The sequence below is a fragment of the Oncorhynchus nerka genome, linkage group LG4 (genome assembly GCF_034236695.1).
Source record: "Oncorhynchus nerka isolate Pitt River linkage group LG4, Oner_Uvic_2.0, whole genome shotgun sequence".
Taxonomy (NCBI): Eukaryota; Metazoa; Chordata; class Actinopteri; order Salmoniformes; family Salmonidae; genus Oncorhynchus; species Oncorhynchus nerka.
This window is the reverse complement of record NC_088399.1, coordinates 43,933,920-43,950,666: the sequence shown is the minus strand read 5'-3', so window position 1 is coordinate 43,950,666 and position 16,747 is coordinate 43,933,920. Positions and strand designations below refer to the sequence as shown.

The 16,747-nt window shown below is 42.4% G+C and overlaps 1 protein-coding gene across 1 annotated transcript in view; it reads right to left on the bottom strand.

Annotated features, from left to right (window-relative positions):
• Positions 1-15,117: 15,117 nt before the first annotated feature.
• fgf10a (fibroblast growth factor 10a) overlaps positions 15,118-16,747 on the bottom strand; it is an 18,907-nt gene continuing 17,277 nt past the window's right edge. Inside the window, exon 3 of the mRNA XM_029659077.2 lies at positions 15,118-16,095. Within this exon, the coding sequence (XP_029514937.1) occupies positions 15,904-16,095 (192 nt within the window). The 3' untranslated portion in view covers positions 15,118-15,903. The remainder of the gene's footprint in view (positions 16,096-16,747) is intronic.

Genomic DNA, 16,747 nt, shown 5'->3' with positions numbered 1-16,747 from the left:
ACATCTTTTTGGGTAGGTCTCTAAGAGCTTTGCACACCACCATGCTTGAAAATATGAAGAGTGGTCCTCAGTGATGTGTTGTGTTGGATTTGCCCCAAACGTAACGCTTTGTATTCAGGTCAAAAAGTTAATTTCTTTGACACATTTTTTTGCAGTATTACTTGATGTTTAGGAATAAAATATTTTCTGTACAGGCTTCCTTCTTTTAATTCTGTAATTTATGTTAGTAACTACAATATTGTTGATCCAACCTCATTTTTCTCAAATCACAACCATTAAACTGTGTAACTGTTTTAAAATCACCATTGGCCTCATGGTGAAATCCCTGAGCAGTTTCCTTCCTCTCCAGCAACTGAGTTAGGAAGGATGCCTGTATCTTTATAGTGACTGGGTATATTGATACGCCATCTAAAGCCTAATTAATAACTTCACCATGCTACCAATCGGTGCCCTTCTTTGCGAGGCATTGAAAAACCTCCCTGGTGTTTGTGGTTTAATCTGTACTTGAAATTCACTACTCGATTGAGGGATCTTAGAGATAATTCATTGTATGTGTGGGGTACAGAAATGAGGTAGTCATTCAAAGTCATGTTAACACAGAATGAGTCCATGTGATTTGTGAAGCATATCTTTACTCCTGCACTTATTGAGGCCATGACAAAAGGGTTGAATACTTATTGACTCAAGACATTTCAGCTTTTCATTTTGGATTAATAAAAAAAAACTCTACTAACAAAATTCCACTTTGACATTATGGGGTGTAGATCTTTGTGTAGATTAGAGACACAAAATGTCAAATGAATTCATTTTAAAATCAGGTTGTAACACAACACAATTTTGAAAAAGTGAAGAGTTGTGAATACTTTCTGAAGTATGTGCATTTTACTACCACACTGTAAATACACAGATATTTGAGACACTTATTGTAAAATGGGATCCATCATTGGCAAGTTTCTGATTATGAATGATGATGACATCCATAGGCAACTCTAGCTCATTCCTTCTGCAGCTGCAGCACACACTACCACTTCTTCCGTTCTTTGTTAGTGTGATCTCACACTGGTTGACATGCACACTTCTTTTTCACGTCGGACCTTTGTGGTAGATTATTGCATGGCCCTTCTGTTGGTTTAATGCTTCATGAGCGCTAGGAATTCACTCTGTTCTCATCCATTGTGATAGCAAAGCTACAATTATGTGCCTCTCCCCTTCTGAAAGAAAGCAGTGCAGTTTTTTATAGCCATAGAAGTGAGATGATGTGTAGTCTGTTGAAGGATTTCTGCTTTGTTAGTAACATTCAATATGAGTGCTGTTCCGTGTTAGTGGAGGGTGGGTGGTATTATCTGCAGCCCTACTATATATAGTACTGTATGTTTGTATTGTGTTTATGTTAATGTGTGAAGTATGTGTATGTGTGTTTTAATGAGGACATGCACACTGTCTGAATGGACCTCAGTCATTTATGAGAGAGAGAGAGAGAGAGAGAGAGAGAGAGAGAGAGAGAGAGAGAGAGAGAGAGAGAATACTTTTGTAGGAATTAGAAGGCTGCTCTATGGTGGAGGGTGGCAGAGAGTGGGCAGAGAGTGGGAGTGTTGACATGTAGTATTACAGTTTTTGATAATCATGTGTTTGGTTAAAATGTGTTAAACTTGTTTTGTTATGAAACCATTCAGGAGAGCTATCCAGTTGTCAGGAGAGCTATCCTGTGGGCTGACTAGGGGAAACCAATAGGAGGAATTGCTGTTACCAGGCAGAAGATGAACAAGCACCTTATGGGAGTGTTGAAATGTAGTATTCAAATTAAAGTAATTGATCATCATATGATTGATTAAAATGCAATACCCAGTTGAAGTCTGAAGTTTACGTACACCTTAGCCAAATACATTTAAACTCAGTTTTTCACAATTCCTGACATTTAATCCTAGTAAAAATTCCCTGTCTTAGGTCAGTTAGGATCACCACTTTATTTCAAGAAATGTGAAATGTCATTATAATAGTAGAGTGAATTATGTATTGCAGCTTTTATTTCTTTCATCACATTCCCAGTGGGTCAGAAGTTTACATATACTCAATTAGTTATGGGTAGCATTGCCTTTAAATTGTTTAACTTGGGTCAAACGTTTCGGGTAGCCTTCCACAAGCTTCCCACAGTAAGTTGGGTGAATTTTGGCCCATTCCTCCTGACAGAGCTGGTATAACTGAGTTAGGTTTGTAGGCCTCCTTGCTCGCATACACTTTTTTCAGTTCTGCCCACACATTTTCTGTAGGATTGAGGTCAGGGCTTTGTGATGGCAGCTCCAATGTCTTGACCTTGTTGCCCTTAAGCCATTTTGCCACAACTTTGGAAGTATGCTTGGGGTCATTGTCCATTTGGAAGATCCATTTGCAACCAAGCTGAAAAGTTAAGCGTGCATAACTATTCACCTCCCCCCCCAACCCAAAGTCAATACTTTGTAGAGCCATCTTTTGCAGCAATTACAGCTGCATGTCTCTTGGGGGTATGTCTCTATAAGCTTGGGACATCTAGCCACTGGGATTTCTGCCCATTCTTCAAGGCAAAACTGCTTCAGCTCATTCAAGTTGGATGGGTTCCACTGGTGTACTGCAATCTTTAAGTTATACAACAGATTCTCAATTGGTTTGAGGTCTGGGCTTTTACTAGGCCATTTCAAGACATTTAAATGTTTCCTCTTAAACCACTCGAGTGTTGCTTTATTAGTAAGCTTAGGGTCATTGTCCTGCTGGAAGGTGAACCTCTGTCCCAGTCTTAAATCTCTGGAAGACTGAAACAGGTTTCCCTCAAGAATTTCCCTGTATTTAGCGCCATCCATCATTCCTTCAATTCTGACCGGTTTCCCAGTTCTGGCCGGTGAAATTTTTCCCACAGCTTGATGCTGTCACCACGATACTTCACTGTGAGGATGGTGTTCTCGGTGTGATGACAGGTGTTGAGTTTGCGCCAGACATAGTGTTTTCCTTGATGGCCAAAAAGCTCAATTTTAGTCTCATCTGACCAGAGTACTTTCTTCCATATGTTTGGGGAGTCTCCCACATGCCTTTTGGCAAACACCAAACATGTTTGCTTATTTTTTTCAGGCCACTCTTCCGTAAAGCCCAGTTGTGTGGAGTGTACGGTTTGAAGTGGTCCTATGGACAGATACTCCCATCTACGCTGTGGAGCTTTGCAGCTCCTTCAGGGTTATCTTTGGTCTATTTTTTTGCCTCTGATTAATTCCCTCCTTGCCTGGTCTGTGACTTTTGGTGACTTCTGAAGGTAATTGGTTTCACCAGATCTTATTTAGGGGCTTCATAGCAAAGGTGGTGAATTCATATGCGCGCACCACTTTTCAGATTTTTATTTTTTGGAATTTTTTGAAATAAGTTATTTTTTTCATTTCACTTCACCAATTTGGACTATTTTGTGTATGTCCATTACATGAAATTCAAATAAAAATCTAATAAAATTACAGGTTGTAATGCTACAAAATAGGAAAACGTCAAACCTTTGCAGAGTACTGTATCCACATCATTTTCCTCCCTCATGATGCCATCTATTTTATGATGTGCACCAGTCCCTCCTGTAGCAAAGAACCCCCACAACATGATGCTGCCCCCCGTGCTTCACAGTTGGGATGGTGTTCTTTGGTGTTCTTTGGCTTGCAAGCCTCCTCCTTTCAACCCCCAAACATAACACAAACCTTCCTGAGCGGTATGACGGCTGCGTGGTCCCATGATTTTTGTACTTGCATACTATTGTTTGTACAGATGAACGTGGTACCTTCAGGCGTTTGGAAATTGCTCCCAAGGATGAACCGGACTTGGCTGATTTCTTTTGATTTTCCCATGATGTCAAGCAAAGAGGCACTGGGTTTGAAGGTAGGCCTTGAAATACATCCACAGGTACACCTCCAATTGACTCAAACAATGTCAATTAGCCTATCAGAAGCTTCTATAGCCATGACATCATTTTCTGGAATTTTTCAAGCTGTTTAAAGGCACAGTCAACTTAGTCTATGTAAACTTCTGAGCCACTGGAATTGTGATACAGTGAATTATAAGTGAAATAATCTTTTAACAATTGTTGGAAAAATTACTTGTGTCATGCACAAAGTAGATCCTAACCGACTTGCCAAACTGTAGATAGTTAACAAGAAATGTATGGAGTGGTTGAAAATTAGTTTTAATGATTAATGACTCCAACCTAAGTGTATGTAAACTTCCGATATACAAAGTATATGGACACCCCTTGAAATGAGTGAATTCGGCTATTGCGTTGGCTGGAGTGGTGTAAAGCTCGCCGCTTTTGAACTCTAGAGCAGTGGAAACACTTTGTCTGGAGTGATGAATCACACTTCACCATCTGGCAGTCCGATTTACGAATTTGGGCTTGGCGGATGCCAGGAGATGCTACCTTCCCGAATGCACAATGCCAACTGTAAAGTTTGGTGGATAAGGAATAATAGTCTGGGGCCTGTTTTTCATGGTTGGTGCTAGGCCCCTTAGTTACAGTGAAGGGAAATCTTAACTCTACAGCATACAATGACATTCTAGACGATTCTGTGCTTCCGACTTTGTGGCAGCAGTTTGAGGAAGGGCCTTTCCTGTTCCAGCACGACAATGCCCCCCGTGCACAAAGCAAGGTCCATAAAGAAATGGCTTGGATGTCAAGGAAAATGCATGGAGTAAAAATACCATTATTTTCTTAAGGAATGTAGTGTAGTTGTGAAGTACAGATATCCCAAAAAATACACTTTAAAGTACTTTAAAGTATTTTTACTTAAGTACTTTACACCACGTTAACCTACACATGCATTAGGTTCTGCTGACCCATTGTATATACTCACACACACATTGACATGCACACACACACACACACACATGCGCACGGGACTGACCACATCAATGGCTGATCAGGTGCTGTTAGTCAATGTTACTGTAAAGTGTATGATAATGTTCATATTCTAATATGTTTGAAGTTCCACTTAGGCCTCCGTCTGTCTTAACCACTGACAGATGGAATATGATCTCAAGCATAACAGTTTCAGAATATCATAATATAAACCATAAACATGAAATGTGACCAAAATCCTCAAATGTTGTGCAATGTGATATATTAAATTTAATTGTTTTCATCAGTAAATGCATTTTAGCTAAATAAAAAACTGGTCAGAATCCATCAGCTTTCGAATCAAATCAATATGATCTTTACCCAAGCTTAGAAGAGTGTAGCAAAAACAATCATTTAGAGAACTAAACAGCACATTTTGTTTGTGCTATGTGCTAAGCTATTACTCTATTACATAAGTAGCATGAATAATATTGAAGCACAATGTTGGAGTGCAAATACTGATATTTTTTTGTTTAGCTGTTGAGTTCTATAAAGTGATTCAGATTCCATTTTTTTCTAGTGAGGGACTACAGAACTGTGCTTGTGGATCAATTCCTGGGAGAAAACAGCAACAACAAAAAGAACACAGATTCAGGGACAGAGGGGCAAGCAGAAAGTTATTTTGCCAGGTTTTACTAAATGTACTGTTTGCAGTAGCACAAGGAGGAATAAATCATAACTACTGAAACAAAAAGGGCATGTTAGGTTTAGATATTAGGATTAAATATTAGATATTATGTTTATATATTAGTGTAGCCTGCAACTACACGGGAGTTTCTTAAAACCATCAAAGTTTAGTGGGGAACTAGTGAAAAGACTTCAAACTATTGATCACATTACAGTGTTAGAACGTTTTCACAGAAGAGTGACATTTTGAAAGTCTCACACTTTCATAGTTCTATTAAAGGCAAGACTATAGCCTGAGCTGTCCGTGGTTCTGAAGCTACGGTTCATCATCACCACTGAGACACAAAAAAGTTGACAAAATTTGACAAAGACTTTAATGAGATAATCAGACCTTGTACAGATACATACCAGCTCTATTTCAAACTAAACAGAATGTTTCATGGGGACTACATACACTCAATGGCCAGTCTATTAGGTACACCCATCTAGTACTGGGTCAGACCCCCCTTTGCCTCCAGAACAACCTGAATTCTTTAAGGCATGGAAATGTTGTTCAATTGGTTTCAAGGGACCTAACGTGTGCCAGGAAAACATTCCCCACACCATTACACCACCGCCACTAACCTGCACCGTTGATACCAGGCAAGATGGGGCCATAGACTCATGCTGCTTATGCCAAATCGTGACACAACAGAAACCGAGGTTCGTCGGACCAGGCAATGTTTTTCAACTCCTCAATTGTCCAGTGTTGATGATCGCGTGCCCACTGGAGCCGCTTCTTCTTGTTTTTAGCTGATAGAAGTGGATCCTGGTGTGGTCGTCTGCTACAATAGCCCATCTGTGACAAGGACTGATGAGTTGTGCATTCCGAGATGCCATTCTGCACACCACTGTTGTTCTGCGCCTGCCGTTTCTGAGATGCTGGAACCGGTGTGCCTGGCACCGACTATCATGCCACGCTCAAAGTCCCTTAGGTCACTTGTTTTGACAATTCTAACTTTCAGTCGAACAGTAACTGAATGCTTCGATGCCTGTCTGCCTGCTTTATATAGAAAGCCACAGCCACCAGACTCACTGTCTGTTGGAGCAAACCAGTTTCGTCAACGGGGTGGTTTACTTAATAAACTGGCCACTGAGTGTATTCTCCAAGGCAACAATTTAAAGCTTTTTAGAGGTTATGCATCGTGTCACTGCTTTTGGCAACAAGTGCTGCATAAACATGCTTTCTCTTTGCAAATTCTCCCTTTTGGGAAATTATGTAGAACGTTTTGTAATTTGTAAGTCTCTTGCAATCAACAGTTTTTAAGAATTTAAACATGGTCCATGTGTTTTGATTCCCTGCATGGTCTCTATTTATCTAGAGTTGCAGGACTAAACTGAGAGAAAAACTATCAGTAGAGGGGAGATTTATCACTGTGTGAAGAGTCTGGTTGTTCCATCAGCCAAGGTATTCTGCGGTGTCACAAGCCATGTAGAAACTCACACCTCCGAGACACTGCTGAGACTCAAAGTCAAACGACTTGGAGGCGGATCAGTACTGACTTCTAATGAACACTGCACAGAGTTCTAATACATTATTACAGCCGAAGCCAAAGCAGTCTTTCCTAAAGGGCTGCAACAGTTAGTCTTGGGCTCTTTAATCAGCCTAATTCACAGTTTTTCAAAAACATTGTTAGTAGAGAAATGCTATTATAAGGGTTTACTGACACAAGTACCAAATATACTGGTGTACATTTGATCCAATGTCGTTACTAATGTTTGCCATGTTCTATCCACAGTAATTGCCTGTGATCAAGGCTAATAGTCGCTTGTGCTTGTGCTTCCAGGGACAACAAAATCACGCCAGTGTCACGGGTCCAAGAATAACAAATATATGATCATTTAGACTTCAAGCACATTTCTCCTGCCTGTGGGATAGCGGATCAGGAAGGCCAGAGGGAGCCAAAGCTTAGCTAAGGCCTCTGCTCCGCTGGTCACAACAGTAATTGTTACTTATTAAAAGCTTCAGAGCCTTGGTTGGATGAGCCAAATATGGCATGTTTTCAGAAAGGCTTGACATGGATCATATATTATCTGAACCTCCAACACTTGGGAGAGTCAAAGCAATACATCAATATTAAACGTCTGTATTTGGATAACTTCATAAGCATGGAGAAAAACAATGTGGAATTTTAGAACAATGATTTATAGCTCTTCATAGACAAACATCTGCACACCTCTGTCACGGCTTGGATCAAAGGTGTGAAGAAAAAGCAAATGAGCCTGAAGTGACACATGCTCGCTCTCTCTCTCTCTCTCTCTCTCTCTAAATTGATAAACACATCCTTCATCTTAGTTAGGGCCAAGGCAAATGTTTGACACACCTGCTGAACCAAAATTGGAGTCCTCAGGAGATCCTGAAGAGGTCCAAGACTCAGTTTGAGCTGGCCCAGGCTTTAATATATGTAGTTAAATGCAGAAAAATGTCCTCTATTTATAGCCATCTAGCCATTTGATTCATTTGATCAAGCAAGGCAAGAGGCTCTTCAGAGACCCACAGACCCCATGCTCATCAAGGATGTTCCAGACTCACCTCTGTTCCTGGAACTCCCTGGGTTCGGGCCAACGCCCCTGTGTCCGACCTCCAAAAATACACCAAAACCGTGGCTGTCAGAGTTATTCAAATCTACTGCCTTGTCCACCAGAGCATTGGAAAGTGAGCTGTCCAGGATAAAATATTCACAGCTGGTCCTGTGGTTTGGTCATGAAGCCGCAAATTCCTCTGAGCAAACAGAGAAGCTGTGAATGTGTGAAGCCATCGGTGTGGATTTTATTGGAGGTCCACACAGGTTTTTATGAAGTCAAAATGTACGGTTATGAATATAACTACTGTTCCCTGAAGGAGGGAACCAGGTCTAACATACTATGGGAAGTGAAGACCAATCATATTCACCTGAATAAAACTGAAATCACACCCAGCAGCACCGAGCCCGCCCTCGGAAGCCCCACCTTCCTGGCTATAATACCAAGGCTTGCGTTCATTTCCTCAATTAAGTACCACTCTTGGTCTCGGCGAGACCAAACCCACTGATGGCGCGGGGCCAATACCTTGTTCACTCCTTCAGGGAACAGTTATTATATTCATAATTGTACGTTCCCTTTCAGTCGGTCACTCTGTATAACATACTATGGGACATACAATCACGCCCCAAGCAGGCTCAGAGGGTACCAAACGAGGAGACTCACGGCAGTCCAAGCACACATAGGTTCCACCGGCTCCAAAAAGCGGTTACCGAAGCCAACTTCTACCCTAATACTTACGCGAGAAGCCTGAACCATCAGAGCCTTATGAGGCCTGAAGTGTCAGATCCTCATATAGGGAACCAGAACCTGCTGCAACTTGGCTATGCGCACTGACATGATGCCACTGCAGCCCAAGTCCATAGATCCCCACGGTTCCAAGAACAATACTTACCCTGCGAGCCTGAAATGTCAGAACTCATACAAGGAACCGCAAGTCCAAAACCACAGAACACCTGTCGTGACTTAATAAAGCGCACACACGCGGAACATAGCATCGTCAAGAGTCAAAGAACCACCGCAGGCTGAGGCTCAAACCCACATGAAGCCCGCAGTGACCTGGAAACTGTGTACTCACATGCTGCCGCGGCAGCCCAAGGCTCAAACCCACAGGGAACTGTGGTAGCCCGGATAAATGCGCAACCTTCACACTGCCTAACACCTACTCAAGGACCCAGCCATAAAAACGCCATGAGCCACACTGGGAGCAGTTGCAACCAAGCCATAAAACCTCACAAAGGTTTGTGGGGAACCCCAACTCGCTGCAGCACAGATATCACCAATCGTCATGCCCCTGAACAATGCCCAAGAAGCCGCCACACCCCTAGTGGAGTAAGCACGCACACCACTAAGCAACACGTATACTTTGCTGTCATATGCCAGGGAGATAGCCTCCACAATTCAATGAGAAAGACACTGCTTCGAAAGCACCCTACTCTAGCCGGATTAGCGAAACAGACAAAAAGCTGTTCACAAACGTGGATATCCTTGGTCCTATCCATACGTAAAGTGCGCACCAGACTCAGACCATGCAACCTCCGTTGTTCTCTGGAAGCAAATGGAGGAGGTGAAAAAGGGAACAGCCAGGGATCTGTAAGACATAGGCATAATCTTGCGAGCAAAAGCTGCATTAAGACGTAACCTCACTTTGGAGTCCAAACAGGAAGGAGGTACTGATAGTGCATGGAGATCCCCAATGCGCTTGGCCGATGCCAAGGCCACGAGTAGGGCAGTCTTGTAGGAAAGGACCTTCAGGTCTAGAGACTCCCAATGGTTCAAATGGAAGCTCAAACAGAGCATCCAGGACGAACGCCAGGTCCCAGGTTGTTGCCATAGTCTTAGACACTGGTCTGAGCCGATGCACGCCTTTCAGGAACCGCCTCACCAGAGGATGAGACCCCGGGGTAGAGCCGTCAATCCCTACATGCCATGCTGAGATGGCTGCCATATAAACCTTCAATGTGAAAAAATAAATGCCCCGCTTAAAAAGCTCTTGCAAGCACATCAAAATGTCTGTTTACTGAAAAGGAGAAATTCCTTTAACCTGACACCAATCCTCAAACTCGTGCCACTTATATGTATACAACCCTCTTGTAGAGGCTTCACTCGCCGACTGTATAATCATAGTCACTATTTGAGGATTGAGACCGCACCAGTGCCAAAGTCGCCTTCGTCAAATAGAAAAGGTGTGGGGCAATAGGGGGAGCCTGAAAGGCAGGACCAGAAACGTTTAAGCCACACCCTCGAAATTAAACCTCAGAAACTTTATAGCCACATCTCAGATCTAAAAAAAAATCTCCTCTCTCAACACTAAGGCACTAAGGACCTCTGGGATCACTGATCTAATAACGTCAAGAAAAGGAGGAGTACGCACAGCAAACCGTACTATCTTGTCACCATCCTCATCACCAGTCTCCCATACATTATCTCCTGAAGGATCAGATCGCCACGCTGAGGACTGGGATAATTCATATTTTTTGTCATGCTTGTTTTCATATCCACCACCACTCTTGACAATCATGTGTCTGAATTTGGGGAGAGATCTGTGTTCATTATGCCCACGCCTGGACATTACCGCACTCTCCACACCCCTGAACACAGAGGAACCTTGGTTCGAAACAATGTGCTTTCATCGTGCCGCCATTTTGATACCCAGGCCCACACCGGGTTTGGGTACTTTGGCAACCAGTTCGTTGCCCCCATTGACAGAGCCACTTGGGAGCACTGTTGCCACAGTAAATGCTCGGGGAGGAGGACCCCGAGAATCTGCCCCCTCCCCCAGCCTTCAGCTAGGGTCGCGAGGTCTGCTCCTCACCCCACGCAGTGGAAGAATCTGCGTTCACTCTGCTCTCCTTCGACCCAGCATGGCATGCCAAGACGTCCACCACTGCCCTGAAGTACCAATACGGTCAAAAACCATCCTCCGAAGCTGCAACCCTCTTCTGGCCTGGACCCTTTACGCCTCAGAAACTTTATGCCTCAAATGCCCGGCGAAGGATTTTAAGTGTGATAAGGACCCTTAGAGCTGCATCCTGCTTTAGTTTCTCCTCGAAACAGGCCTGCAAGGGCTCCATAGCCGAGCCAAACAACCTTGTTGACAAAACTGGCTCATCTAATTAAATCTGCCTGTCCCTCTCAGGAATCTGCAACAACATCAACCAGAAGTGGTGCTGAGTCACCTCCATCGCACCCATACTTTTCAGCCAGATTAGTACAGCGGGACAGACGTAACACAAAATCAGCAGTAGCAGAGAAGCTCTGAAACCGGCTTCCGCGCCTCCACAGTCTTATTCAGCTCTTGCAGCAAATCAACATGATACATCTGCAGCAATGTGAGCACATTCAACTAGCCTCTGGACCTAAGTAACTTGCCAGCTTCATATCCATAGGAGGTGTGCAAATGAACCAAGCCTCCTCCATACCCTTTACATTTATGAACTCGCCATAACCTTGTAGCATCAGCCTGGCTGAATGAGGGGGCTCATCTGCAAAATCTTTAAACAGGGGTAAGAAATGCTCCACCGCTGCAGGGACAGAAGGAAAATACCTTCCCCCAAACCTGGAGGAACTCTGCTGTGGGGGTGAAGAATGCCAATCCACCCCCACATGATATACCGCCCAGCGACACAGCTCCATCAAAAGGTACATTAACCACCAATGGTTCACTCTCCCCCGCCGAATCCAAAGCCGGGGCTTTAGGCTGCCCCGGACTGATGTCATCAGATTCACACTCTGACAACCCTCCAGAGCCAACCAGGAATAGTATATCATCCCCGTAACCCGGACTCTGAACACTGCCAGAGAAACCGAAATGAGCCTCACTCGGCTGGGATGACAACCCTATCAATTCCAACCGCCACTGCTGCTCTCTCCCGGCTTCAGACAACACCATTCCCGAGGTCGCTTCACCGGAAAGCCCTTTACCAGCAGCCCCAATTGTCTCACAAAGTGAGCCTGACGCCCAATGCATGTTGATCTCAGCCGGAGACAATGGTCACACAAACTGGTCCGAGCCAAAGCCTCCTGAGCGTGTTTCCACCCCAGGCAAACAGGACAGCACTCCTGAGTATCTTCAATTTTCATTGCGAAACCATATATCCTAGGGCACGGTCGGAGGTTTAAACTCGGCCGGCTAGCCTTTTTGAATTTACTCTTAACACTGGCCATCTTAATCGAGCAAGGAAACACTGACTACACAAGCAAAGAAGAAAGTAGTTAGCTTTTAGCAAACACAATACCCAAAACTCGCAACATCTAGGAGGACGAGTACTTTTCCCCCACTAACAGACACCTATGTCGGAGCCGAATCTTGAAGTCTTCGTGTTCTTGAGAAGTTTTTATAATGCGTGACACGTTATTCCTTCAGACAGGCTGAAGAACAAAGAATTGAGGAAATGAATCCGGCATCTATTGGCCCGTTAGGCGTGATTTCAGTTTTCTTCAGGTGAATATGATTGGTCATTGACTCCCCATAGTATGTCATACCGAGTGACCGACTGAAAGGGAACAGCAACTTTATACTGAATGCCCTTAAAACAACAACACACTGATATGTACCTTTTCCTGCAGCAATCAGAAAACACATTTGTGGTATTTGGTATTTTATAAGGATTCCTGTTAGCTGTTGCAAAAGCAGCATCTACTCTTCCTGGGTCCACAAAAAACATGAAATACAACAAAATACGGAACATTAATAGACAAGAACAGCTCAAGGACAGAACTACATACATTTGAAAAGGGCACACATAGCCTACATATCAATACATACACACAAAATTTCCAGATCAAATAGGGGAGAGGCGTTGCGCCTTGAGGTGTAACTTTATCTGTTTTTTGAAACCATGGCTCTATATAATACTGTACTCTTTCTTGAATTGGTTCTGGATTTGGGGACTGTGAAAAGACCCCTGGTGGCATGTCTGGCAAGTGTGTATGTCAGAGCTGTGTGTAAATTGACTCTGCAAACAATTAACAAATTCATGTTTATTACAAAAAGAAGAAGTGATGCTCTCTCCTCAACTCTTAGCTAAAAGAGACTGGCATGCATAGGATTTATATTAGCCCTCTGATTACAATGAAAAGGCGCCACTGTTCTGGGCCAGATGCAGCTTAACTAGGGCTTTCTTTGCTGTACTTGACCACATGACTAGACAATAATCAAGATAAAAACAAAACTAGAGCCTGCAGGACTTGCTTTTGGAGTGTTGTGTCAAAAGTGTATTTAGATGTTTAAGACAAGTTATGTAATAGATGTACTATAAAAAAAAAAGTATAGCTTGAACCTGGTATTCAGATATCTAGGCCTACAATCTAGAATAACAACAAAATAAACACTTTTTTTCTGAGGAATGTTAGCCCTTGAATTTCATAAAGGAAAAAAACATGTTGCTCGTGTCTTGAATACATTTCAGTCTAATTGTACATGATATGTAGTTTACAGAACACCCAAGTAATCATATAAACAGAGCTTGAACGTCCTGTTAAGAGGGAAGGCCATTTTGAAGTGTGCTCAAATGCATCGTACTTAATCACGCTTTGACACAACAATTGCACATTTTGGATTATTGAGTCCAACAACATATATAGTCCCTTAATACAAACACCACATGATCAACAGAGAGATTTTAGATTCCATCTCACTCAGAAATAACCTCAGAAAGCAACAGATGTTGGACTATTGATAGTGATGGATCCAATCCTGAACACACCCTTGGGCGGGGATGGTGGTGGTGGTGGGTGTACTGTATGTGTGTGTTTTGTGCTCGTGTGTCCTGATGCTTGTCTGATCCTGCTATTGGCTGGAACTGATCTGGAGGTTACGGGGGGAAGAAATGAAACGTTACGTCATGCTTAATTAGAATCAGCTCACAAACAACGTTCTAATATTTATGTTATACCATATGCCCTCGCCTCCCTAGGAAGGCAGAGGGGGAAGGTCAAGGTGAAACGTGCTCTGCTGCTATGCCACCTCGAGAAAGCTTTTAACCCTAAAGACGAAATTGTTTGCCCTACGTAGAGAGAGGCCATGTTCATGGTCGTAGCTCCAAATGAAATGTACCCTTTGTTGGGAAGAGATAAAAGAACAGATGTATCCTTTACGACTCAGTGAAGAACTCCAAATCTCCACTTTATGCGGTCTGCTTAACAGTGCTGAAATCTGTGAAGACAACTGAACTACTCACAATTTAGCTCAAAAAACAATATTTTTCGGATGTCAATGAGATATCTGATACTTTAAATGTGAAAAAAAAGTGCTTCTAGAATGTTTTTAGGTTGCAGTAATCCTCTTCTGTTTTGAAATGTTACAGTTGTTTTTGGTAAAATCTCTGCAATTTTGTCAACTGCAAGATCTGTAAAGCAGACTGAAACTGTCACATTGTATTTCCTGTATGTTGTCTTCTTTGGCTGGTTATCGATTTGTGTATTTTTGTGGGCTGTAGATGTCCGATGTCCATAGCCTTACCGTATCTGTGTTTCCGTTATTAAGGATTTAAGAATTTGCGAACTCCTAAGGGTCCGCTCCTTGTTTTCTCTAAAAACACTGGCTGGCATATGAATCTTGCACAGAATGTACCCCAGTTTGAGGTTTGTTTGTTTGTCTACATTTTCCACTGTGAAACCACAAAGTCAATCCCTGAGTTATGAATGAATTTAGGAACAAGCTGTCAAATTGACTTATTGGATTTTCTGGCGTCTTGACGAGCTTCTAAACAGCACCTTTCTTCTGCTCCAACTGCTAGGAAATCAGACTTTTTTCATACCTGTAGCCTACCTACAGTACCCAAGTCATTCATGAAAGGGTTGGTAGTCGTTAGTTGATATGTCAAAAAGCATACCGCAGTCTCCATTCATTTGTTACTCTGACCACGTAATACTGCTGTTGATACAGGCATGTGATTTGCAACTGCTTTTGTAGCTATAGTAAATGAACAACAAAAGCTGAGTTTAGACCGACAATTCATCATCTGTGCTGTGTAGTGCTGTGGTATTGTGAAATAAATAGGTGTAAATCTACAAATAGACAATTATACATAGTAAAGAGAAATATATTTATTTTATTCATGTTTAAACGATAGATTAGTATTTAAAAAGAAGAGCATAAATGATAAAAATAATGAATTTGTCCATTCCATATTTTTGGTCTTTTTGGTTTCTTTAAATATTACATAAAATAAATAATTTATTTTAAAGCAGTCAGGTAAAGGAATGGAAATACCCAATACAGTGAACTTGCATGTTAATAAGGTTTATGCTATGGTGCTATCTTGACTAAATTCTCTGCATATGACTCACTCCATGGCCCAGCTTCTCTTCCATCACACCTAAGTCACCCAAGTGCTTCCAGTACTGTACGTGTCTGTCACAAAGCATGAGTGTCAATTTCAGTTCCTCGTATGAGTTAGTACAGCATAAATACATGTAACTGCATCCACAGATCATCACACAGACAAATACACATGGTACACTCTGCCCTTTGACCCTGTCTTCAGTGACGCTGAATCAGTGTCCTTTTTTTGTCCTCTTATTCAGTATTCAGTTTTGTCTCCAACAGTTCGCCCATTGAAAATGATTTGGCACAGAATTTTTTTTCATATTTTCTCCTGTGCCGAATCATAACTTAAAAACAAATCTGTACCATCATCAGTCAGACTCCGCGACAATGAGTTCAAACAGTTCCTTTACATAGTGCCTTCCTTTCAGAAAATACGTATAGTCTTTGCAAATCAAAAACTTTGACTGCATGTGACTCCATTATGTCTTTAATGGTTCCCAGTCTTTCCTCAGTGCAGTGAAACATTCCCAGGGGAAGGAACTGTCCAATGCGGTGGCTACACCACTATGGGCAGGAAGTGGGTGGCAGTGTTTTTCCTTCGTGTTTTCTTGCCCCTCATGGGCTTGCCGTTGGCGCTCAGCCCCACGAACATGGGCTTCTTCTTGTTCCGCCACTCTGCTGAGGCATAGGTGTTGTACCTGTTCTCCTCAATCCGTTCGGTCAACCGACAGTCAACACCAAAGTCCCTCTGGTGAACAAACAAGAAAAACAAATTGTGAGTGATTCGACAACTTTGGCAGCACAGGCAATGAAACTGGGGTCTACATTTGCATTATTTATTCAGTAAGCAGAAGTTCTCATCCAGATATGCAGGTTGGTTGGCTCCAATAAGGCAAGTTTACAACAATATAAATACATTCTTGCATAATGGCAGTGGGGTTCATCAGGCTTCTAACAGACTGTTCTTGTCATTTAGTGTCCTGACTAACTAGACAAAAAAAGGGATACAGTTGTGACCCTGTAAAGAATGTTCCTTTCCCAAATGCTCTTTAGCCACAGCTGTTCAAATTGAATCCAGAAGTAAACTGAATGTTCCCAAATCATATGAGAATATTTTGGAAACGCTGCCCTGGGTTCAACTCACGTTCAGCTACCTCTTTCTCATGGAAACTTGTGTGAAAATAATCTCCCACAAAATGGAATATATGAATGTAGAACCAGCTAACTATAATATAATACTTGTGTAATGAGGGACAGATATGCCACCAATGCTTTACTGAGTGAATGACAGTACCTTGGTGTGACACTTTAAAATACGTCATGGGAATTGTGTTCCCTAGCTAGAATGCTTTTTGTGTCTCATTTCATCTGATTTCACTACTAAGAGAGCCGTAGTAACA